This window comes from Phocoena phocoena, chromosome 14 (genome assembly GCF_963924675.1).
Source record: "Phocoena phocoena chromosome 14, mPhoPho1.1, whole genome shotgun sequence".
Taxonomy (NCBI): Eukaryota; Metazoa; Chordata; class Mammalia; order Artiodactyla; family Phocoenidae; genus Phocoena; species Phocoena phocoena.
This window is the reverse complement of record NC_089232.1, coordinates 76,435,890-76,460,669: the sequence shown is the minus strand read 5'-3', so window position 1 is coordinate 76,460,669 and position 24,780 is coordinate 76,435,890. Positions and strand designations below refer to the sequence as shown.

The window sequence follows — 24,780 nt, the reverse complement described above, 5'->3', positions numbered from 1 at the left end:
CCCTAGATGATTTTGATAAACTCTCCTCCACTCCCTTGTATTTGGGAAGGATATAACATGCAACAAAAAGGCATAGTACAAACAGCCAAGAGGTCGAATGCCAGAAGAAGGATTCTTATGAGTGCTGAGAATGGAGCTCAGAGGTGGGAGGAGCACTCTCACTGAGGATTAGACAAGGCACCAGGAACAGAAATCATGGCGGGTCGGGGGAGGGGGGGGCTTTATTCTATCCTATCTGTAACTTGAAGCTGCCTCTCACACTCACTGAGCCGGGAGCACGTTTCCTCTCTTCCTTTCTCTCCGTCCACATCTTTCCTGTCCTGCAAAGCCCACCTCCGTTCTCTACATTTCCTGACCACTTCCAGCCCACACAGATTTCTGCTTCAGCCTTGTGTGTGACCCTCACTTGGCACTGAGGACAACCAGCCCTCTCGTGTTGGCTGTTTGAGCTTGCACATTTGACTTCTTCTAAGGGATTGTTAAAGGATGGGATTATGTCTGAGTCTCTCTTGTGGCCTTTATCTTGGGGACTGCATAGAAAACAGTAGGTACTCAGTAAGTGTCATGACTGATATATTTTGGACTGCCTTACATCAAATTAGGAAGCAGATCAAAAGATGTGTGTCAGCAGTGGCATGCTTTAACTAGAACCCGGGTGGAATATGTATATGTGGGTGAGGTAGAGATGGAGATGGATGAGGAGGAGCAAGACAGGGTGTGAGGAAGGGAAGATAGACAGCATATAGCTTTTTCTTTTTTTTTCAGCATATAGCTTTTGAAGTGAGATCTAAATTTGAATCTTAGTCCTACCATTTATTACCTGCACATCCTTGGACAAGCTACTTAATCTTTTTGAATTTTAGGTTCTTCATTGATTAAAACAAAGGAAGGTAATAATATTGATATTATGTCACGAAAGTTTGGTTTGATGAGAAAATGAGGTAACATCTGAAAATAACCAGCTTGTTGTTCCTAATGTAGTAGATTATGGTTAATAACCAATCAATGTTTTTTTTTTGAAAACAAAACAAAAATCACAACAGAATGACAACAATGAAGGCTAGGATACTACACTTACTTCATGTCACATTTTGAAGTGGTAGCCAAGGCTTTTTTTCCCCATATAAACATTGGACCTACCTGCTGGGCCCAAAGCCAGAGACTTCAAATATGAAGCCTTGTAGTCCAGAGGCAATGAACTCAGGAAATAAGCTTCAAAGAATCCTTCCAGGAGGTTCTGTCTGGAGCTCATCTTAGATGAAAGTAACCTGTATGAATAAGTGATTTATTTCTGAATAAGCAATGTCAAAATTGGAATACTCACGCAGGTAGCGTGGTATTTTCATTTTTGCATTGATTAAAAGGCTGTTCACAGAGGCAACAGACTAAAAAGCTCCAGTTTTCAAGTGTACTTAACCCTTCTCTTTCCACTTGTGAAGACCCAATATTCTATAATGATGATGGGTAATGATTCATTCTAGCTACCAACATCCATAAATGAGCAATGCTTTGTAAAACTAAGTAGGTTTCTGACATAGTCCTTTAAGCATTCAAGAATTCAAGTTCTAAAATTATTCTAAAGAGTCATCATTATGACTTACACACAGAGGTAGTTGCAATGTCATCAACAGCATTGACAGTTCCAAGAGAAGTAGCTTGAAGGAAACTTGAGAGTTCAAAACGTTTTAAAAAACTCAAGAGAAAACCTTTCCAAATGAACAAAGTTCTGAGGTCTAATCTACTGAAATACCTAATTGCCCTAGAGATCCACAAGATGTGGCTTCCGTAATACCAGACTCACTGCTTTATTTCCCCTTCCCATCCCTAATTGTTCTCTTTTTGATTAATTCCATAAGGTACATGAGCTGTGATGGTGCCAAATTTCTGTGCCCCTTCAATGTGGAACATGTGGTCATCAAAGAAGAGGTGGGGCCTTATCTTCACCAAGATGGGACCTTTGGGGGCTCCAGCAAGGAAAAGAGCTTCGTCTATCTCTAGACCCCAGCGGCGAAGGGTTTTCAGCACGCGGGCGCCTGAACTGGCTGCACTCCTAGCTGTAACCAGGTAGGTCCTGATTGGGCAACATAACCGTTCGTCTTTGGCATAAAACTTCTTTTGCAGTCTGCCTAAATCTTCCAGAAAGCCTTTCAAGGGACCCTGTAAAAGGAACATATGTCACAGCTGTCATCCAGTGAGCCAAAGGAAGTGAACGCTAAAAAAGCAGATGTTTATAAGAACTTATAATACTGCATGAAACATGCAGTATAGACCAGTGATACAATGCTGAAACTCCTTGCATTTATGTGATTATATTTCCTTGTATGGAACCATCCTTGCATTCCTAGAGTAAAACATAGGATGGCCATATAATTTATCATCTAAACACAGATATTTTAAGAGTGTAAGAAGCTTCTATAAAAAGTTGAACCAGGGCAACAGACGTAAACTATCCATGGCAAAATGGGACACTCTGAAAGCTCAGTTAATCAGCAAAAGCACTCCGCTTTTGATTTACTTTTTGTGACTTGCACATTTTAACATTGTAAAGTGTACTTTTTTATCTTGTTCAATTCCTTCTTGGCTTGGATCCAGTCTTCTCTATATTTACAGTTACTTTATATATCATCACACTTTTATCTTCAACCTTTCTGAACACTTACTTTTAGCTGTACCTCTAGTACAGAACATAGAATTGGATTTTGCTAAGTGATACAATCTGAAAGTCTTAATTTTTAAAACAAAAGCTGAGTTTTAGGCCATTTCTATTTATTGATATCACAAATATATGTGATAATGGTTCTGTATTACAATTTGTATTTCATTTTTCACGTTTAAAGATTTCAAAAGATTGTTCACTGTCTTTTTTATTTGAACATGTGTGTATGTGTGTTTCTTCTAACATTTAGGAAGGTTTGTATTATTTCCTTCTATTGGTTACCTTTATAACTTTTTATAGTACCTTCAGACCTCTATTTTTTTTAAATCCAGGATCTATTATTTTTTATAATGAAAAATAATGAAATTAGGGTACTTCTTCACCTTTCTCCTATCCTCTATTTTTTCTTCAATCATTTGATTTTAACTGTTTCATCTTTCTCAGTGTTTGCATTTGAATTATTAAAGATTCTTATATTTCTGTCTCGCAGCTTTATCCTTTGATCAGCTATTGTAACTGAAGATATCAGTACACCTACTCTTCCTTATAACTTTTTCCTCCATATTTTTCCAGTTTTTAATAGTTAAATAATTTCTACATTGTTAGGGCATGTAATATGTGCTTTCTTCTCTGTCACTCTAATCCCTGCAGTTGTTTTAGTTTTAGATCTACGGTTAAATATATTCTATGCCCATTTGTGCCTTTGTGTGTTTGTAGTCACCTACATATTGGCCAAAATGTGTCCTCTTGTATTAGTTTTCTCAAGAATATCTTATGGAAATAATAATCCCTGAGAATATACTATGTTCTTAACTGTTGATCTGTTTCCTTTTTACTTGAATGAGCTTTTGACTGGATATAGAATCTGTGATTTCTATTTCCTCTCCACATGATCTTATAAGTAGGGCTCCACTGTGTTTTGCTACTGAGTGCTGCTGTGGAGAAGACTCAGGACAGCTTGATTTTCTTTTCCCCACTTGTGTGTGCAGGGTGCCCAGAGAATTATTTCTTTATCTTTGAAGCCAAATAATATTACTAGGGCATGTCTCAGTGATGATCATTCTCTTCTATTTCCCTGTAGTATAATGTGGCCTTTAGTTTCTAACCTTTAATAGTTTAACGTATCCATTAAAATATTCTGATAATTCAGGGTGTTTTCTTGACTTATATTTTGATATGTTTGCATCTTTTTATTTACCACACACAACCCTATCCTCCTACCCCCATAACATAATTTCAGTGTTTTCTTCAGGTATTCTAATTTTGCATATGTTGGATTTTCTTTACCTAGGACCTATTTCTATCATTTTTCTCTCTAAAATATTATTTTTCTATTTGCTTATTTCCAGAGTTCATTTAACATTTTATCATCTCTTCCCTGATTTGGGGGATTTCCACTTTATGACCCAACTTTCTTTTAAGTAAATGTTTAGTCACAGTTTTTACCTATACTTTGGCAACTGTTTCTAGTGAGAGTTCTTCATCTGTTATTAGATTTTGCTCTTCTGTGTCTGCCTTTTTCTCATAGTATCTTTGCATATATTCTGTGCTAGTTCTCTTTTTATTACTTATCTCTGAAGTAGATTAGTTTTCCTTGGAAAAAATAGAGGGATTCTGGGAAAAGGTCATGGATAGTATTTTAATATTGACTTGTTTTCACAATTCAGAAGCTCCCTTCTTCTCTGCTGTCATGGAAACCATTTTCCACAAACATGGCTTATCTATGTGATCATTTGTTTAATGTTGCTTTGTCTAAGGCTGCACATATTAGAAAAAAAACAAATAAAAAGTCACATAGGTAAAAAAAACTATAACATATTATTGTTATTACTTTTTTGGCCACAGAAACAAAGTGGGGGGCAGTGACTGTTGGCAGAAGCCACCCTGCTCACAGTTTGATTTTGAAACACAGAGGAACACGGCTCTCCCTGATACTTTTGAGTAATTTTCAAAGAGAATAAATAGGGCCTGGTCAGTTTATATCGCCATGTTCAAACCAGGTACCCATATCATTCTTTCTTTCTTCTGTTTTGGGGTATGTTTAACAGTTTATATATTTGTACAGTAGTGTAAGTATGTAATTTATCAAGAAAAAATATAGAAACATGAAGGAAAGTTACTTGAAAATACCTTTTTGAGGAGTTCTATGATTTAGAACATTTGGATTGCCTTGGATGTAGAAAGCTGGAAAGACTGTTACTCCTATCCTAACAACAAGAAAAAGCCAGATAATCTGAAACATCATACTTTTTCTTGAGCCCATGAAAGAGCTGAGGTAGCAGGGCAACCGACTAACATGAAACCTAATGGAAAAAATTATGGAAAAATCTTCAAGGACAGATGGAATTCAAGAACTGGCACATCTTTGGCAGAGCCCTAAAGGAAGATATACCAGACGCCATAGAAGCAGGTATGAAAAATTCAGGTAATTTTTAAAAACAAATTGGAAAAGGACAAGTATGGGCTAATGAGAGAACACAGAAGCCCTGGAAGCCACAGACACAAGAAATGCACACTGTTTTACAGGATTTTTTTTTTCCTATGGATTTCACTAGTTTCTTATGAGAAGGACTGCAGACAGGGTGGAAAATGAAAGAATAGAGTCCTTGGTGATGCAGACGTGGAGGAGAGGAGCAGCTGCCACTGTGAGAAAAGACTAAAGATCCACCTTGTCCCATACTTCCTAGGGGACAAAAGTATTAAACTGTTGGAAGAACGGCTTCAAACACTGTTACCCCCAGGGAGCAGGTAAAGATCTACTGCTATGGGGGAAGGGGAAGGAAAAATCCTCCACCCTTGGGAGAGGGGCAGGAGACCCAGACCATTAGATATCACCTCTATCACTGGGAGAAAGGTGAGATGAATGATATAACTTCATCCCTAAGACCTAGGGGGGGTACACACTTAGATTTAGACTAACCTGGGACAACAGAGAATGTCGCTTCCTCTCACATCACCACCTGAGCTGGCAGAGACAAACAATAACAGTTGGGAGAAGGGTAACAATGTGGAGGCCACCCATGAGGCATGGACACAAAGAGAAGGCCTACAGCTGAAAATGGAAAAGGAATGTTATGAAAAATCCTTCAGTACCCTACCAGAGGAATTTGAAGCCTGTGATGAAATGAAGGTAACAATAGCAGCAACAAAATGCTTACCTAGTTGAATGCCTGATTTGGTGATTCAGTCAATCACACTAATTGCTAGCAGAAGAGGATCTATGCCTATTACCAGGCAAAAATACTGTTTACCAGAGCCTATACTGTCTACAAACTATGATTAGAAATTAATCAAAGATTTATGAGACTACAATAAAAATAAATTAAAAGAGCAATTAACTTTCAAGAGAAAGTAATTAACAGAAGACGCAGTGATGACCTAAATGTCATAAATGTGAGAGGAAATTGAAAATAACTCTGATTAATATCTTAACAACTGTATTAAAAGGTGGATGACATACATGAGTAGACTAGTAATTTCAACAAAGAGATGGAAAAGATAAGGGTTGAATGGAAATGTTAGAAATAAAAATTGTGGTACAGAAATGAAGAATGCTTCTAATGGGTTCATTAATAGAGCCAACATAGCTAAGAAAAGCATCAGTGAACTTGAAGATAGGTCAGTAGAAATTACTCAAGCTGAAAATAAAGGGAAAAAAATAGTGGGGAAAAAAAGAACAGGGCATTGAATACTGTGGAATACATATACACACACCATATTCAAACTGCTGAAACACAAAGAAATATAGAAAATCTTGAAGGCAGCCAGAGAAAAATAGACACATTATTTACAAAGGACCAAAGATAAGAATCTCAAACAATTTGTTTTCAGAATTTATGCAAGTCAGAAGACAATGAATGGGTATCTGTAAAGTGCTGAAATAAAAATAGGGTAAATGCAGAAAGCTATAGCCACTCAAAATAAAATATTTTTCAAAAAAGGAGAGTAAAGAGTTTTTCAGGAAAAAAAAAAAAACTAAGAGCCTTTGGTAACAGCATATCAGTTCTATATGAAATGTAAAAAGATGGTCTTCTGGCACAAGGAATAAGATACCAGGGAGAAACCTAGATCTACACAAAGAAATGAAGATTCTTGGAAATGGTTAAAATGAAGATGAATGCAAAAGACATATTTTTGTCTTTTCCTTATTCACTTTAAAGATAACTGACTACCCAAATAAACAATAGTAGCAAGGTATTATGAGTTTATAGTATAGGTGAAAGTAAAACGTATGCCAATATCACAAAACATGGGAGGGAAGAATTGAGAGTATACTGTTGTAAGGTCCTTACACTGTACATGATGTAGCATAATACTGTTTGAAAGTAGACTGTGATTAATTGATGTTGTATATTGTAAATCCTATGGTAACCACTGTAAAATCTAAAATGAGTAATAAATCAATAGTGGAGATAAAATGGAATCCTAAAAGCATACAATCTACACAATAAATTCAAAAGCAAAAATAATAAAAGGAAAAAGAAACTAAAGTTAATTAAAGATGAAACAAATAGAAAAAGAAGATGGTAGATTTTGATCCAACCAAAGTAATAATCACATTAAATATAAATGATCTATACTATGTATAAAATAGACAACTGATGGGAACATACTGGATAGCACAGGGAACTCTACCTAATGCACTGTAGTGTCCTAAATGGAGGGGATATATGTATGTATGGCTGATCCATTTTGCTGTGCAGTAGAAGGTAACACAACATTGTAAAGCAACTATACTCCAATCAAAATTAATTAAAAGAGTAAACCAACTGTAAAGAAAGAATTTGATTGTAATAAAACTTAGTCAACTTGCAAATAAATAAATAAATAAATACGATCTGAAAACAGCAATTAAAACACAGGGATTGTCAGATTGTACAGAAAAACAACAGAAACTATGTAATATCTACAAGAAAACCAATTTAAATATGGAGATATTTTATATGTAGAAACATAAATGGTTAAAAGTAAAAACATAGAAAAGTTGTACCATACAAACATCAGTCCAAAAAAGAAAAAAAAAGCTAGAATGGCTGTATGAATATCAGCGAGAGAGGCATTGCATAATGAAAAGTGATTAATTTGCCAAGAAGATATAATAATCTTAAATATTTGGGCACCAAACAATAGAAATTAGAAATACATGAAGCAAAAATTATATAATTGAAAGGAGTACACAACAGATTAATCCTCAGTTATACTTGAAGTCTTCAATGCTGCCTCCTCAATAGTGGATAGAAGAAATAGAAAGAAAATCACTGACAATATTAAACACCTGGGCAATACAACCTGAATAATACACTATTAACTTACCTAATCTAATTGATATTTATTGAATATTCAACCCCAAAACAGCAGGATAAACATTCTTTTCAAGTAGACTAGAAACATTTACCAAGATAGACCATTTATTCTGGGTATAAAATAATCCTCAACGAATTTCAAGAGTTGAAATCATAGAAAACATATTATCTGACTACAACAGAATTCTACTTGGAATTAATAACAGAAAGGTATCTGGAATAATTCCAAATTTAATTTCACAATTAAATACCCATTTATAAATAACTCATAACTCAAAGTTACAGGGAATTAAAAAGTACTTTGAATTGAATAAAAATTACAAACCACCTATCTAAATTTGTAGGATGCAACTACAGTAGCATTTAGAGGAAATTTTACAGTATTAAATATTTATTATAGAAAAGAAGCCTCAAATCATCTTTAAAAACTTAGGAAGAGCTGGTTATTAAAAAGATAAATAAAATCGTTAAAGCCTAGCATGATTGACCACAAGAGGGGAAGAAAAGAGAGAAGGCAAATATTACTAATATCAGGAATGAAAAGGGCTACATCACTAAAGTTCCTAAAAATAGTAAAGTCATAATAGTAAAATATGAGAGAATATTTATGCTCGTTAATTCAGTGACTTAACTGAAATGGACAGATTCCTTGAAAGACAAACTCATAAACTGCCAGAAGAGGAAAGAGAAGAAAGCGATAATCTGCACAGTAGTTCTGTATCTATCAAAAATAATTGAACTCTTGGTTAAAAGCATTCTAAATAGAAAAGTCCAAGCCCAGATGGCTTCTCTGGAGAATTCTACCATATATTTACAGAAGAAATAATACCAACTCTACACAAAGTCTTCCAGAAAATAGACAAGGAGAAAATACTACCCACCTCATTTTATAAGGTCAGCATTACTCTGTAAGATATTACAAGAAAAGAACACTCAAGAACATAATGGCAAAAAAAATTTTTTAACTAAATTTTAGCAGATTGGATCCAGCAATATATAAAAAGGATAATACAACATAACCAAGTTGAATTTATACCAGCAATGCAATTCATCAATATAATTTATATTTCAACAGACTAGAGAAGCCACATGTTTTTCTCAATAGATAGAGGAAAGACATATGACAAAATTCAACATGGATTTATTATAAAACTCTAAAACAAAACAGGAATAGAAAGTAACTCCCTTAACCTGACAAAGGGCATCTTGCAAAAAACCTGTAGATAACTTGCAGAAAACCTGTAGATAATATATTTAAGAGTCAAAGACTGAATGATCTCCCTCTAAGATCAGGGAATAAGGCAAGGAAGTCCACTCTCATAATGCTTATTGAACATTGTACTGAATGTACTAGCAAGGGTAGTAAAGCAAGAAAGATAAAGGACATACAGAATGGAAACAAGTTTTTTTTTTTCTTTTTTGTGGTACACGGGCCTCTCACTGTTGTGGCCTCTCTCATTGTGGCGCACAGGCTCTGGACGTGCAGGCTCAGTGGCCATGGCTCATGTGCCCAGCCGCTCCGCGGCATGTGGGATCTTCCCGGACCAGGGCACGAACCCACGTCCCCTGCACCGGCAGTCGGACTCTCAACCACTGCGCCACCAGGGAAACCCTGGAAACATGTTTTTATTCACAGTCCACACTGTCTATGTAGAAAATCTTAAATAATCTACACAAATTTTATTATGACTAACAAGTGATTTTAACAAAGTTGCAGGATACAAAGTCAAAATACAAAAATAAATTGTGGTTCTGTGTATTTGCAATAAACAAATTAGAAATGAAAAAATTTAAAGCATCATTTATAATAGCATCAAAAGTTATTAAATACTTAAGTATGAATCTAATAAACTTTGTGTGATAGCTATATGCTGAAACCTACAAAACACTGATGAAAGAAATTAAATATGACCTAAATAAATGGAGAGATATACTATGTCCATAGGCTGAAAAACTTGATATTGTTAAAATATCTATTCTCCCAAGATTAAGCTATAAATTCAACATAATCACAATAAAAATTTCAGCAGGATTTTTTTCTAGAAATGGACAAGCTAATTTTTAACTTTATATGCAAATGCAAAGGAATCAGAATGTCAAAAGAATTTTGAAAAATAACATATTTGGAGGACTCCTGCCACCAGATCTCAAGTCTGACTGTAAAAGTATGATAATCAAGACAGTGTGATAATGGCAAAAGGACAGATACCTATATTGAAGGAAAAGAAAGCCAGTCTTTTCCACAAATAGTGCTGAAACAAGATATATCCATAAGTAGTAAAAATGAACCTTAATACTTTGCACAAATGCATCAACTCAAACAGGTAATAATTCTGAAAAACAACCCCATAAAATTGTAAAAACTTCTGTTCAGAAACATAGGAGGAAATTTTTGCCTTGGGTTAGCAAAGATTTCTTAGATATGATATAACAAGCACAATTCATGAAAGAAGAAATAGAGAAATTGAATTTCATTAAAATTATAAGTTTCTGCTCATTGAAGGACACTGAAAAATATTAAAAGAGTGAAAAGACAAGGACAGACTGAGAGAAAATATTTGCAAAACAAATATATGATAAAGGACTTGCATCTAGAATTGTAATACAAAGAACTTTCAAATCTCAATAATGAAATAAAAAACAACCCAATTCACATGAGCAAGAGATTTGAACAGATATTTTTGCCAAAGAATAAATATGATGGCAAATAAGCACTTGATAAAATGTTCAATATCATCTATCATTAGGGTAATGCAAATTAAAGCCACAATGAGATACAATTATGTAACCACCAGAACAGCTTAAAACAAACAAACAAATGAAAAACAACTGACATTACCAAATACTGGCAAGGATGCAGGGCAAAAAATCTTTCACTGGAAATGCAAAGTGGTGTGACCACTTTGGGAAATAGTTTGGCACTATCTATAAGGTTAAATGCATACTTATCCTGTGACCTAGCAATCCTACTCTGAGGTATTTACCCATGAGAAATGAGATTTTTGTGTTTACACAGAACCCTGTATGCAAATGCTTAAAGTAGTTTTATTTATAAATGCCAAAAACTGGAAATGACCTAAATATCCTCCAATAGGTAAATGTATGAAAAAATGTGGTACATCCATAGAACAGACTACTACTCAGCAGTAAAAAGGAACGCACTACTGATGCAGGGGATGACACAGGTGAATCGCAAATGCACCATTCTAAGTAAAATAAGTCAGATTCAAAAGATTGCATCCTATGGGGTTCCATTTATATGACACCTGGATAAGGCAAAACTATAGGGACAGAAATCAGATTAGTGTTTGACAGATCCTGAGGATGGGGGGCTAGGATGACTACAGAGAAGCACAAGGGAATTTTGTGAGTATTTTGAGTTTGATCGTGGTTTCACGACTGTACACATATGTTTGTCAAAACTCTCAGAACCGTGCACTAAAAATGATGAATTATACTACATATAAAGTATACCTCAACAATTCTGATTAAAACACACACACACACACACACACACACACGGAGATCACTATCCCAGAATGGTGAAATGAGATAGAGATCAAATCAGGAGACATCCATTACTTGTCATGGTACCACACTGGAGGCTTTATAAGCTACAATGAGAGTGGCTAAATTAATCCTGTCCAGCTGTCCCATTTGCTGGTGACTCTCAGATCTCCTCCATTGGAGACAATTGGGATATTGTCATGACGAAACCATAAGCCCCATGACCAACATAGTTGAAAGCCTTGGTTAGGAATCATATCTCATAACTTCCTTCTCATCAGTGGAAACATCTGGCAAAGCCTGGTCTTTATAGGAAAGCTACCCTTTCTATGTGAAAAATAGCATATTTTTCCACTGTCAGAAGGACCACATTATGAAAACAAGTATGCTTAGTAAGAATTCATTGGGTATTCCTGCAATATCTAGTGTTGAACTTCACAATTTCAGTTGTTTAATGGGGAAAATGCTTTAAAATATGGAGAAAAGAACTGATAAGTACAGAATCTAAAAGAAATTTGGATTCTTTCCCTGAGATGAAAAAAATGGTATTTTAAGATTATCTTGAAATAATTCTTGTTCTGAAGTTTTTTTTTTCTTTTTAAGTGCTCTTTTTTAGAGATCTTGAACATTTTAATAATGCTTAAAGGCTAATGTACAATGGGCTCTAAATTTCAGCAAAGCAGACTTATGCAAAATATAACAAAGGGTTTTCATCTCAATAGTAAACTTTGTTAACACTGAACAACTTTTTGACATGAGCTCAAGACTTCTAAAGAAGCTATTTAGGAAGGGACTGTGAAGTTAAACATACACACACAAAAACACACAGAATTTAAATATCACTTGCTGTAATGTGAGGTGAGTTAGTAAAACTTCCATCTTTCAATTAGTCTCTTCCTACTTTTAGAAATGTAATAAAACTAACAATATTTAAGATCTTAAGTTCAAGAAGAGCTGAGGAAGAAAAGGCCAATTTAAAAGAAAGGCCTAGGTAAGATTCATAGATTAAAACTGAATGCTCCATCGTTTCATATTCATTTTGGAGACTACTTTGATGTTCAAATCTCCTTTGGTTCAGAAATTGCAGGTTTTGTTCGTTTCAGACCATGACTTTAACACTTCGGTTCATGGATTGATTCCAAAAAACCTAAAATTTTAATTGTTCATACTTTGTACTTGCTTGGAGCTCATTATTTGATTTAATTTAAACTCTCAGTTTTGCAGATTTTTCTCAATTAAGTGCTACCTTTATGGAGTTTAAGGGTATGGACAGAGAGGTTCAACAAATGTTTACTGACCTATTGGAAATAACCTTACTATTTTGAGAACTATTATGTAGAAATGGCTAACTGGTAAGCCGTATTACCTCTGTTACTCATAATTTGGAGGAGATGAACTCTCATGAGAAGATCATAGAAACATTTCCAAAAGGATAGATAAAAGAACACTAAAATTTAAAAAAAGTTGGCAGCAGATGCTTTAAAATGAGGAGTTCATGAAACAAGGGGAGAAAACTACAAAGGATAAGAAGTGAGGAGTGGCCTGCCTAAAAAATTTTAAAAGTCATCACAATGAAGAAATATATATATTGGTATATTGGAAAATAAGTAGATCAAAATTAATTAGAGCTCATTGAACCTACCTGAGCAAGAGACTTATTCTCAAGTAGTGCTTCATGTTGAAAGAATTTGTCCAGCCCGTGCTCCTTGGTAATATGGTCAGACTCATCAGAAAAGAGGACGGCATCCCCATCAAAGGCCACACGGAGCTGTGTGTCACAGTAAGCCATGTCTTTGGCTCCATCAAACATTGTTGCAGAGGCGATCCCTGGAAGACCATTGGAATTAATTAATACTCTTCTTAGGACCATATGTTTTAGTGTCTATTTAAAAAAAAAAAATTCTTCCCAGACCTCGAATTTCCTCTCTCGCTATTACCTGACAACACAACTCTTCTTCACAACCACACATCTCGAAACAGTCATCTTTGTACTGCCTCCGTTTCTATAAGGCATGGGAAAGTGTAAAATGGGTGTAGGATAATCACTGAAGATGTCCACCTCCATGAAGGTGAAAGCTCTAAAAGACAAACTTAAGGGCTGCCACTTGTGGAAACACCTTAGCAGAAAACCCAACAACGACATAAACCACATAATCATACGTGAAGGCCAATGGAATGAAACACTAGTGCAGTCCTCTTTATTAACTAGAGAGAGGAAACCAAGTAATACCTTCTTGTATTGCTTCTTGTACTTTTTCAGAATCCGCAGAAAGATACAAGTTGGTAAGATATGCCTTCAAATAGCCAATGGGGCTTTTTCCACCAGACAGAACCCGGTCAATTAGTAATCCTATTATCGGGCAAGAAAGACTTTGTTATGTCAGAGACTAAAGACAATATACTTACTGGAAATGCAAGTGATAGTTACCTTAGGAATAAATGAGTGCCTACTGCAGTTTTAGAACTACCTTTGTAGTACCAATATTGAAAAATGTCTCAGCTATTTTATATAACGGTGCATGATGGTTTATGAAGTATATCCAGATAGGCCATGCTAGTTTACTCTCACACAGCTGTTATGGCAGGCATTATTATCCTCATTACAGAAAAGGAAACGGAGACATAAAGACTGTCTAAGCCCAGTGCTTCACGTTGACTCTTGTCTAGACTAGAACAGTGCACTTTTCCTTTAGCTACAGCATCCTCACTTGTTGAGAGGGCCAGTTGAGATGTGGCTCTGTTTTTAAGTACCATTTTAGTATTTCTTTAGTAACAAAACAATAGTAATAGCAAGTAGTGATAGAATTTAAACTATTTCCCCAAAGCAACAACAGAAGGTCTGAAGTTGTCTCTCTTGACTTGAAATTTTAAAGGCAGTCATTAGCAGGTTGACATTAATATACCATTAAATGCCTTTCAAATCAACAACAGTTAAAAAAACCCACTAGATGTTGGTGAGAGGTTTGTAAAATAGGCACTTACATACACTATGGATGAAAGTGTAAATTGGTACAAGCTGTCTAGAAAGTAATTTGATATTTATTGATAAAAGTATTGATAGCTTTTAAGCAGCTTATACCTTTTGACCTAGGATTCCTTTTTTTTTTTTTTTTTTTTTTTTTGCGGTACGCAGGCCTCTCACTGTTGTGGCCTCTCCCGCTGCGGAGCACAGGCTCCGGACGCGCAGGCTCAGCGGCCATGGCTCACGGGCCCAGCCGCTCCGCGGCATGTGGGATCTTCCCGGACCGGGGCACGAACCCGTGTCCCCTGCATCGGCAGGCGGACTCTCAACCACTGCGCTACCAGGGAAGCCCTAGGATTCCTTTTTTAAAGAGTTTATCCTAAGGGAATAATCTGAAACTCTGATAAAGATTTATGTAGAAAGATCTCAGCACAGGATTATTTATAAAAGCAAACCATGGTTCCAATGATGTGAGAATAACTAAGGTATAACATTAAGTATATAAGCGATGTACCCATTCAAAGTGTTTTTGGATATATGATAAAACTGGGCAGCTGCAGATGACATAAAGCAGAATTTTGAGCCAGTTGTTGCTGAGCCAGCTAGTCAGTTGTTTATCATCTGCATGGACCAAGAGAGTGGATAGGATCTATCCACAGCTGAAGTGGAAGTGTTTGCCGTGGTATGGACGAAATACTCTCACTTTTTCACTAAAACCAACATTGGGCATAAGTGGCATAAAAGTGTACTCTACAAATCCTTAAATAATATTAATTTAATGATCAGAAATTATTTGGTGGTACTGGGGACTTCAAAAATGGCGAAAACATCGTCCCTCTTCTCAAGGAGATCACAATTCACTAAGGAGCCAGGCATGTAAACAGATAATTATAATATAGAAAAGACCACAGCGAAGGGAGATACAAACTGCCTTCAGCCCCGAGAGAAGGTAACTAACTCCTCAGGTGAAAAGTTGTTATTCCATGAGCAAGGCTGTGCAAGATTGGGCTTTATCTGTTCATTAACAGAATTAGTATGTAAATAAGTAGAATTTCTCATGCTACTAAGTGCAATGGGCCTAGTGTGGTGAGGGATAGGTAGACTTAAATCACCCACTAAATCAAATGAGGCTGTCTTGTAAAAATCATAGCTGTCCTTTATTGAGTGATTACACCGCTCATCTCTGCCAAAGCTTTTATATATATTCTCTCTTTTCATAGCATAATACTATGAAGACCGCGTTTTTGAAAGGTAAACATATTTTCAACTGTGTATCAGTAAGATGTTGGCCTTATAATTAGGATAATATAATATAAAACTTATAACTTGTAATAGATAGTGATTATTTATAAATATGCCTCATTTAAGCCTAGAAGTTAAATATGCCAAATTTAAATCTTATTTTGACTTGACATACCCTTAAGACTGGATATGTCACTTAGAAAATGGGCTAAAGGTCCCCACATAAGAAGTCAGGTAAATTCATGAGAGGAAAAATGGGGACCTCCCCTTAAAGCCACCAACACACTAATGGAAATGCTATGAAGAGACTAGTGTCAAACCAATTTTCCCTGTAAAGGAATAAAGACAGTTTTGCTGGCATGAGTATGAATTTGATGTGTGGGGAGATCAGCCAGGGCGAGTCAGATGTTAAGAGTGGAAAGGAAAGGTAAAAACCTTTAAACCTTTAACATGCGTCTGTGGTGAGCAGGAAGTCTGATCACACAGAGAAAGCCCTGGGTTGACGGCTCCTTGAAGTCAAGTTCAGAAGTGAAAAACATAAAACAGAGAAATATATTGCAGGACCTGGGATTAAGACTTTGAAATTCACACTTGACAAGTTAAGTCCAGAGCTTTGGGCCCAACTCTGTGCTGAAGTTAAAAATGAACATGGCCTCTCTTGTTCTGACATAGGCAAATAAACATTCCTCACGCAGAAGGGGGTGTCACTATCAGACACTGCATTAGTTAGGCCACAGTGAGCAAAATAACATGGCTTCTCTCTTCCAGAGCAGCGAGCTGTTCTTCCGCACGGTATTTATTTTACTTACCATAGTGATTGACGCTGTTTATAAGCCGCACTCCCACTTGGGCATGGTTATTAGTCATCAGAACAGTATCAAGTAAGTCCTGTTCATCAGGATTCAGCTCACGGAGTCTAGCACTGACGTGCTGCAGTGCCTGAAGGTTACAAACACAAGTGTGTGTAAGGAGGGCCAGGCAAAGTGGGCACTGGGGGTCTGGATAGAAAGGATCCCATAGGTGTCCAATTCAAGCCCTGAAGACTTCACTGAGAGACTGTGGCTCCTTTAAGTCAGGGTTATGCCATTCATTTCAGTATTTTCAGCCTCGCATACATAGGACCTCAGTTAATGTTTACTGAAAGATGGGTAATGTTTGTTGAAAATTGTTACAACATTTGGTTTACTAGAATTGTTTCTGTGAGGTACATAGATAGGATCAGGCTAACCCTTTCATGGTTTGTCTGTTTTTGTTTTTGATTCATAAAACCTGCCTTTCTTGATCTGATGATTATTTTTTATTGTGAAAAGTATAGGCTGCTTCAAGAATTTTCATGTTATCCTTGTGCAGAGGCCATGCTAATGGTCTCTGTGTTGTTCCAGTTTTAGCACATGTGCTGCCAAAGTGAGCATTCTGTATATTTTTTAAAACATGAGTCTTTAGAATAGGTTTGTGGTTTCCTCTCATGCTTCCCCTATGCCTCATAACTACATTCTACTTACAACACGTGAGGTGTCATTTGTTTCTGCCTGGTTATGATGTCATTGTGTAATATTTGTATAAGTTATATAGGGGATCAGAGCTATAAGTGCTATACATTTCAGTGTAAGTTCCAAGAACCTTACTTTCTCTATTAAAGTCAAGCCCCTAAGTGCCAAGAGCATCTTGAGTTTCTTAATATGCTGTGTTTGGGGCAAGAGCAGCGAAAGTGAATTTAATCTTATTTGAATGGGGTGTTTTATTTCTACTGCTTGGAATCATAAACTCATTATTGCTTCTGGTTACTGCTCCTTCTACGGAGAGGACAAAAGTTTCTGTTACAGGTCTCAGAATTTGGGCTCCACTTAGGGAAGCTCAGCATTCCAAACCTAGGGCTGCAGTCCCTCCCTCAACAGTGTGGAAGCTTCTGTGAAAATATAAACTGACCTGGGGTAGACTTAAAAAAGGCAAGAATGACAAGGGTGGATTAGGAATTATAAGGAAACCTGGAAGAGATCCCAGGGATTAGCATGAGTCCTTGCCTGCCATCCAGAGTCCTGGAAGGCCGAAGACAGCTTTGCAGAATACTGACAAAGCGGAAGGCCGGCCCTGGGGCCAGCACGACATTCTCATTGGAAAGCTGATACTCCATGTACTTTTCCAGACCCTCTTCCTTGTAGATTTTCCTGCTGTCCACCATGTTGAAGAGCGCATGGGATGACACAGCGATGGTGATGGCATGCTTGGGTTTGGGCTGCAGAGAGGGGCACCGACAGGAGGACGAGTCACACAGACCTGAAGGGATCAGGAATGGGCCTCATCCCAGGGCAGGGTGGGAAGGAAACACTTGGGTCCCGGCTTGGAGGACTGGGATGCTGGAGACAGCCAAGGGCTGGGTCCTACTGTGCCAAGGGGTAGGTTCAGGGAGGAGCAGCAGGGGCCTGGGTGAACTTCCCTATACCATGGACAGGAGGGAGGCTGAGAGAGGTCCGGCCGCGGGGCTGTGTGGAGCGGCAACCCGGGTACCAGGGGAGGCGGGCCCTGCTCACCAGCCTGGGGCGCGAGCAGCTCGGTGTCTTCTCGTACAGTGTTCTCACGGATGCCCAGTAGGCATCGTCCTCGTCCGCCTCTTCCTCTCGCTGCCTGACCAGGTCAGGCATACAGTCTTGATCCAGCTGTGACGGGTAGAGAGCCCTGCCCTGGGCATAGGATTTCCTTTCAGTGGGGGGGCGTGCGCGGATATTCCCGCTGGTGCGTATCCCTGGAATTTCGCGAGTCCCGCAACTCTCGTGTGTACTGGCCCGCTTGGATTTCCCGCCCCAGGCCGGGAGACCAGGCGTCGGAATTCTCAGCCATCTTGGTGCTGCACCGGGACCCGGTCTGGAGCTGGACCTCCGGGGTCTTGGAAGAACGTGAGTCGAGCGGCATGGTTGGTGTGGGTGGCGAGCGCTGCACTGACAGCGGCTTTGGTGACTCTTGATGGCTAGGGGAGGTGGATGAAGTCCGGGAGGTCTTGGAGCTACTGGGGGGCTGGAGCAAGAAAGTGGGCTTCTGAGTTAGATGCCCGCCTAGGGTCCCCGTCCTCACCTCTGCCCAGCTGGGTCAAGGAGCTGTCCCCTTCTCTGTGTTCCATTCCCAGCTCTTAGGTGAATCCTGGTTCATCTCAGCTCCTTTAAGTAGGGCTTAAAGGGGCTCAGACGTTTCAAGGCTCCATATATTAGACATTTCTGTTACATGGACCCAGAGACAGACTGCTTTCATTTCCCCGCAGTTGTTCCATCAGCACCTCACACTTTTTTTTTTCTTTTGGAGTAGATAGGGTAGGGGTCCTCTTCCTTGCCCCTAGGTAGCTGGCACATAGTTTGCAAAGTTCTGTCACTTTCTTCACATATACCTGCTCAGTCAGAGACCTTCTGGTAGGACAGAAGGCTTGAGGAAGGGACCTTGCTTGCCACTGCCTCCATCTGTGACCTCCAGTTAACGTGATGAGCAGCTAGACCAGAAGTTCCCACCAGAAGGCTCTGCAAAGCACCTCAGGGGCATCCGTCTCCACATTTGCTCTGTGATTAATGCAGTGAGTGCTGGGAAGGTCGGTAGGCTGGAGAATCAAGTGTCTCCCCATCACCTTCGGAACTTCTTGTGCCAGTGAAGCTCAGTTGGAGAGAATCATCTTCCTAAATAGGAGCTGGTTCTAGTCATTCTAGAGAAAGGACTCCTTCACTAAGGTACGAGATAGATTATTAAGCATCCATATATTATTCCAGTTTTTGTGATTATTTCACACGTTTCAAAGGGCATGTTCTTGGTGAGATTATTGAGCCAGTCCTAACAGAGACAGATGGATTGGTTCTCCCAGTGTCTGGGCCTGTGTCACACTCTGCATCCAAACACTAATTCTCACAACAAACTTTTTCTTCTTATGCGACTAGGCCTAGTTAAGGGCTCAAAGCGTCACACAACCTAATACTCTTGAACAGTTTATCTCCTTTGTTGACATTTTCACCCCCTCTTCTGAGTCTTGGGTACTCAATGAATAGTTTTTGAACGTGTGAAGGAAGGAAGGAGAAACCATGGAGTTTAGTCATTCAACGTGCAGTTTATAGACCTAGAGATCCTAGGTTTTAGTCTAGCTCCATGAGCCTTACTAGTGTGAAATCTTAGGGAAGTTTCTCTGTGTTTCGGTTTTCTTACTCTGGGGATTGATGGGGGTGGGCGTCTGTGAGGGCTAAGTTAGCTGAAAGATATAAAGTACACGGAACAGGGCCTGGCGCATGGAAAGCATCAATCTATGTTATTATTCTTCTTCTTATGGCATGTACTCTTCCCTTTCATTCCCATCTCTACCTTAAGGCTTGTGTTCTTGCTTCTGGACTCATCTCCTGATGGAGCTCTGGTGGATGGGCTCCATGAAGTTCGAGACCACTGATTTCTCACTAGGTACTCTCGAGAGTCTGTCTTCAGCAAGGTTAATTCTCGTGATCCCTTTCAAGGAGAGAAGAGACCCAGGAGTGTAATACCCCACCACCGAGTCCTCCCACACATGTGCTTACGAAACAGCCATGGCAAGCCAAATATAGCAGTGATCAGTGAGAAGGCCCCTGCCCTCTATGACGTGTAATTCAGTCCTGGCCCTTGTGTATTATTCTAGCTCTGGCCCAATCCTAACTTCTGTGAGGAGCAATAAAGTGGGAATCTACCTGGAAGAGCATCCAAAACCAAGTCTGATATCTCATAGGTTTTCACCTGTGACTCCTCTTATGCGGAACTTAGTAGAGTTGAGCCTTTTTCCTCCCTTTTCCCCACTTCCGCCCTTAAGGATAAGCTTGTTAGCAGATGCTGAAAAGACATACCCAACATTTTTGACCAGATTACAAAGATGAAGGCCACTGGTACCTCAACAAGGCTGTAGCAGGTCTCCCAGGTAGCTGCAGAAGAGGGAATAGCGCCCTCTAGCACTGCCTTTGGGAGGAACAGGATGGAGGAGACCATGGAGAGGCAAGTGGAAGTTTCCATCCCCGTATCCTTCCCCTCACCCAGACTGCCTGTAGCTCCCCTCCAAAGTCAGTAGTTTGGTCTCGGCTCACCCTGATCACGGTGCTCTGCTAGCCCTGCTCCCACAACAGGCACGTGTGAATATAAATACGTGTCGTGCAGCAGGGGCCGAGGAGCGCTTTTCCATCAGCTACACAAAGGCAGCGTCTGCACGACGAGTGACCCCGCATGGGGCAGCATCTCAGCGAGTGATGCGCACGCCTCATCTGAAAGATGGTGCAGAAGATGGTCAATGCGATGGCCAGACTCCCCTTCCCTCCCTGATTTGAACAAAGGCCAGTCTCCTCCCACAGGCTGAGCAGAGGTTTCTACGCCATTTATTCTGCATGAACATTGGGAGGTGTGCTGGATGGGTAGGCAGGGGCCAGCTTCTTCTAGTATTTTCTTAACCTTGCCACGAGGACGTTAGGTATGCCTTAATACAAATCTTGATAGCTCAGTCTTTTCTCCCCAAACTCCCCTGCCCGCTAATATTTTTTTATTATGCTGTCTGCTCTTTAATTCTCTCACCAACTCTGAAGAGGTCAGCTCACCTGAGTGCTCAGACGAACTCCTGATTTCTCAGAATCCTTTCTAGATTTGTCTACTTCTAGGCTGTCTTTTGAGTACCTTGGTCCAGTCTCATTCTTAATATGGAAACGAAGAATGTTTATTAATTTTTCATCTCAGGGCATTAGAAACCTTGGGTTTGGGGAATCAAAAGATAAATGAAAGTTAGAATTTGTCTCTTGGCCACTATCAAAAATATAAATTATAGATATTATTTTTCCTCTGTTCTAACAAGCATGAGTAAAAAGAACATATATCAGACAACTATACAAACAGATTTTTAATATAGAAGTTTGTTGGTTTATAGATTTGAGACATGAAGCATTTATCATTTACAAAATGGTAACATGGGAAATGCTGTGGGAGAATTTCCCAGGGGTCAGCAGGACTTGGAGTTAAATGTGAAGCTGCTCACACAGAACAACTTCTTTTCTCTGTTACTCTGAAGATTGCTACTTATGGAACTTTTTCATTTGCCATGTAGAACTGAAACTTCTCTTGTTTGTTTTATTCATAAACCAATTTCCTGTCGATCTGAGCCTCATCAATAATAGATTTTTTAAATCAAGCACTTTAATCCTGTACAGATCAGTCAACAGGCATGTCTTCTATTCATGTTCTCTAACTATTCATAGCATCAAGAGTGAAAAGAGGTCTCTTATTAACGAACTAATAGGGAAGACCATGTAGGGGAGCAGAAGAAAATGGCTTATTTCATGGACATCTATTCAAATATTTGTTTTCATTTTCAACTGCAGGAAATACTGTTGTATTAGAGCAGTGTTTCTATTGTTTCCTGCCAATTCAGTAGCTGTAATGCAATCAAGATTAGTGTTATTTATCTGTTTAAGGAGCTCAACTTCTAGCATAGACCAAAGTGCTCAGGGGCAGTCTGTTAATCTCTTTATGCTCTGTGCCTTGAACCTAGGAAAAATCTAGTTGATGTTAGTTGAGTGACTGAGTCTATGTCTGAAGAGAATGGCATAGCTGTATAATCCTAGAACTAGTCCTAAAATCTTTCCATCAACCCCCTCAACACTATCACCATGAAGTCCTGTCGCTTACTCCAAAAGATATTTTAACTCTAGTCCCTCTTCTCCATTCCTGTTCCAGGCCTCAGATTGTTATGGGTCTGCATTCTTAGAATGTGGCTTTTGACCAGATTTCATGGCCTTAAATCCTCTCAACTTCTAGATCCATCTACCCCATTTATTTAGGGTGATATTTATAAAATGTAAATCTGCTTATGCTTCATTTCTGGATACACTCTTCATTCGCTTGGTTAGAGAGACCCAGGAGTCTCATGATGTATCCTGTCTACCTCCAACTTGTGTGCCCTCCACTCTACACTCTATCTCTATGTTCTATTTTTGCCAAATGACTTGTATTTGTCTATATACCACCCTTATATCTTATAACCTGCTTTTCCCTTCAGTGTTCTTCAGAACCAAGCTCGGCACGACCTGGGAGAAGTTCCCAGTATTAAACCTCCCTCTGTGTTGCCTGTGTCTTTTGTACATACTTTTACTGAGTACTGAATTGTACTTTGTTTATGTATTCTCTTTCCTACTAGGCTGTGCATTCTTCAAAGAAAGCAACTGTGTTTTCGCCTCTTACCACTAACATATGAGCATTTGCTCAATAAGTGCTGACTTATTGGATGGACTTATACCACATGATTTAATCTCCTTTTTCTCCACTCTTCATGTTCTTTACTTCTCCTTTTGCCTCTATGTGTGATCACCACCTGAAATGTGATTGCTGCAGAGCATTTCCAGAGGCAAATGATGGACTGATATCTACATTTCCTCAGTTCTTTGGCAAGATTCTAGGACATTCAATTCACTGACCTTCTTTTTCTGTTTCAGAGATGTTTGACTCATTTCTTTAACTATTGAAATTCTTTTGTTGTTATGCAGGTTTTCCTCTCCCCAGCTCCATTTCCTGTTGTTTCTGTTGCTCAGTCTAGGTCTGCATTTAGATTGTCAAATTTATGACATCACATGTGATTCCATAGTAACTAACTGACTCTCTGAATATGTGACTTAAAAAATAAAAAGAAATAGTATTATTTGTGTGCATCCACTCATAACCATTGTCTGGGTTTTTAGGAATCAATGTCTAAACAATGTTCGAATGTTTAATATGTAGCAATATCAGTATTACTGCTTCCTTCTTTTTAAATCTCTTTAACATTAGTAAGTTACTTATTGTATCAATTCCATTTGTGGCTGTACACTTTCTGGTATTGCCAAAATGAATGGCAAACTCATTTGTGGACCTGAGCATTTATTATTGTTTATCCTGACAGATTTTGGAGAACTTTCTGAAAATCTGGAGACTTTTTAACAGCTGAGATCTTGTTCTAGACACAGAGTTTAGACTTGAGTTTAGCTTTAGTGTTTGGTGTTTCTTTCACAATGGGAAGGCCATTTCCATTTATTAAGTCAAAGCACTTAATGTGGCTAAACATAGTGTGGCAGAATGATACTTGCACTGTTTTTCCTGGTGCTTGCCCCATCTTTAAACGTTCTTAAACACGATCTGTCCCTCTTGTATACACACAGAGAAGAAATGTGTAAAATCCAGTCCCTGACTCTGGTTTATAACGTCCAATAATGTTCTTCACTTATGGTTCTGATTTAAGGTAAGAGACATGTGTCATGCCAGCCTGATTTTGTCAAACCATCATGGACTGAGACAGATTTCTGGCCTCTCTTCATGGGAGTTGACGACTTAGTTTGAATATCAGAAGTTTTTGACAGCTTTAATCAAAGTTCTCCAAAGGATCTTCTAGATCGTTAAATACATATGCTCCAGGTTAGACTGCTTGGGTTTGAATCCTTCACCCACCCCCCATGTCTCACTGTGATCCCAGACAAGTTGTTTAATTGTCCTAAGTCTCAATTTCCTCATTTAGAAAATGGAAATAACGATGGTATCAACATCAGATGGTAGTTGTGATGGTTGAAATAAAAGTATTTAAGACAGTGATTGGCATTCACAAGTGATTAACAAATATTAGTTATTACTTTTACTGAGAATTTTGCTACAGCTATACTACAAAGTTAAAATTGAAAAAAAATCTTTAACTGATTTAATCTACACTGCAATCTAGTTGTAGGAACAGAAGTTTAGAAATATTTCTTATTCATGTCCACGTATAACCAATCAAATGTCAGTGTGGTGATTCTTCCCATTTCCTAAACTCTGTAGTCTTAGTGGCACAGACAGAACAGGGAGGGCAGGCTGAGAAAGGGGCAGGCATTAGAATAGCAGTTAGGAACAAAAGCTGTGAGTCTCAGCTTGTGTTCTGCAAAACACAGGAGGAGGCTTTTGCAGAGAGGAGGGACTGGAAAAGTCTCTGGTTTTTGACCAGTCCTCTAGCCTATACCTAAGATCTGCTTTTGCTTCTGCTCCCTTCCATGTCTCTTCTATGTAACTCTGCATCCATATATTCAATAAGTTCCTTGATTATTGTTCTTTTCCCATAGCATACCACCCAGAATAGAATATGAGCATAATAAGTG

The 24,780-nt window shown here is 38.5% G+C and overlaps 1 protein-coding gene and 1 non-coding gene across 2 annotated transcripts; both read right to left on the bottom strand.

Annotated features, from left to right (window-relative positions):
- Nucleotides 1-1,824: 1,824 nt before the first annotated feature.
- Nucleotides 1,825-23,133, bottom strand: NT5C1B (5'-nucleotidase, cytosolic IB). The gene is given in 11 exon segments (XM_065890894.1): nucleotides 1,825-2,157; nucleotides 13,109-13,293; nucleotides 13,697-13,816; nucleotides 16,480-16,611; nucleotides 17,738-17,903; nucleotides 18,199-18,378; nucleotides 18,380-18,679; nucleotides 19,994-20,131; nucleotides 20,683-20,907; nucleotides 21,235-21,327; nucleotides 23,101-23,133. Coding segments are annotated over 11 exon segments (1,905 nt in total).
- LOC136134287 (U6 spliceosomal RNA) lies at nucleotides 16,976-17,082 on the bottom strand. The gene has a single exon (XR_010656567.1). It is a non-coding gene; the product is annotated as a U6 spliceosomal RNA (small nuclear RNA).
- Nucleotides 23,134-24,780: the final 1,647 nt, after the last annotated feature.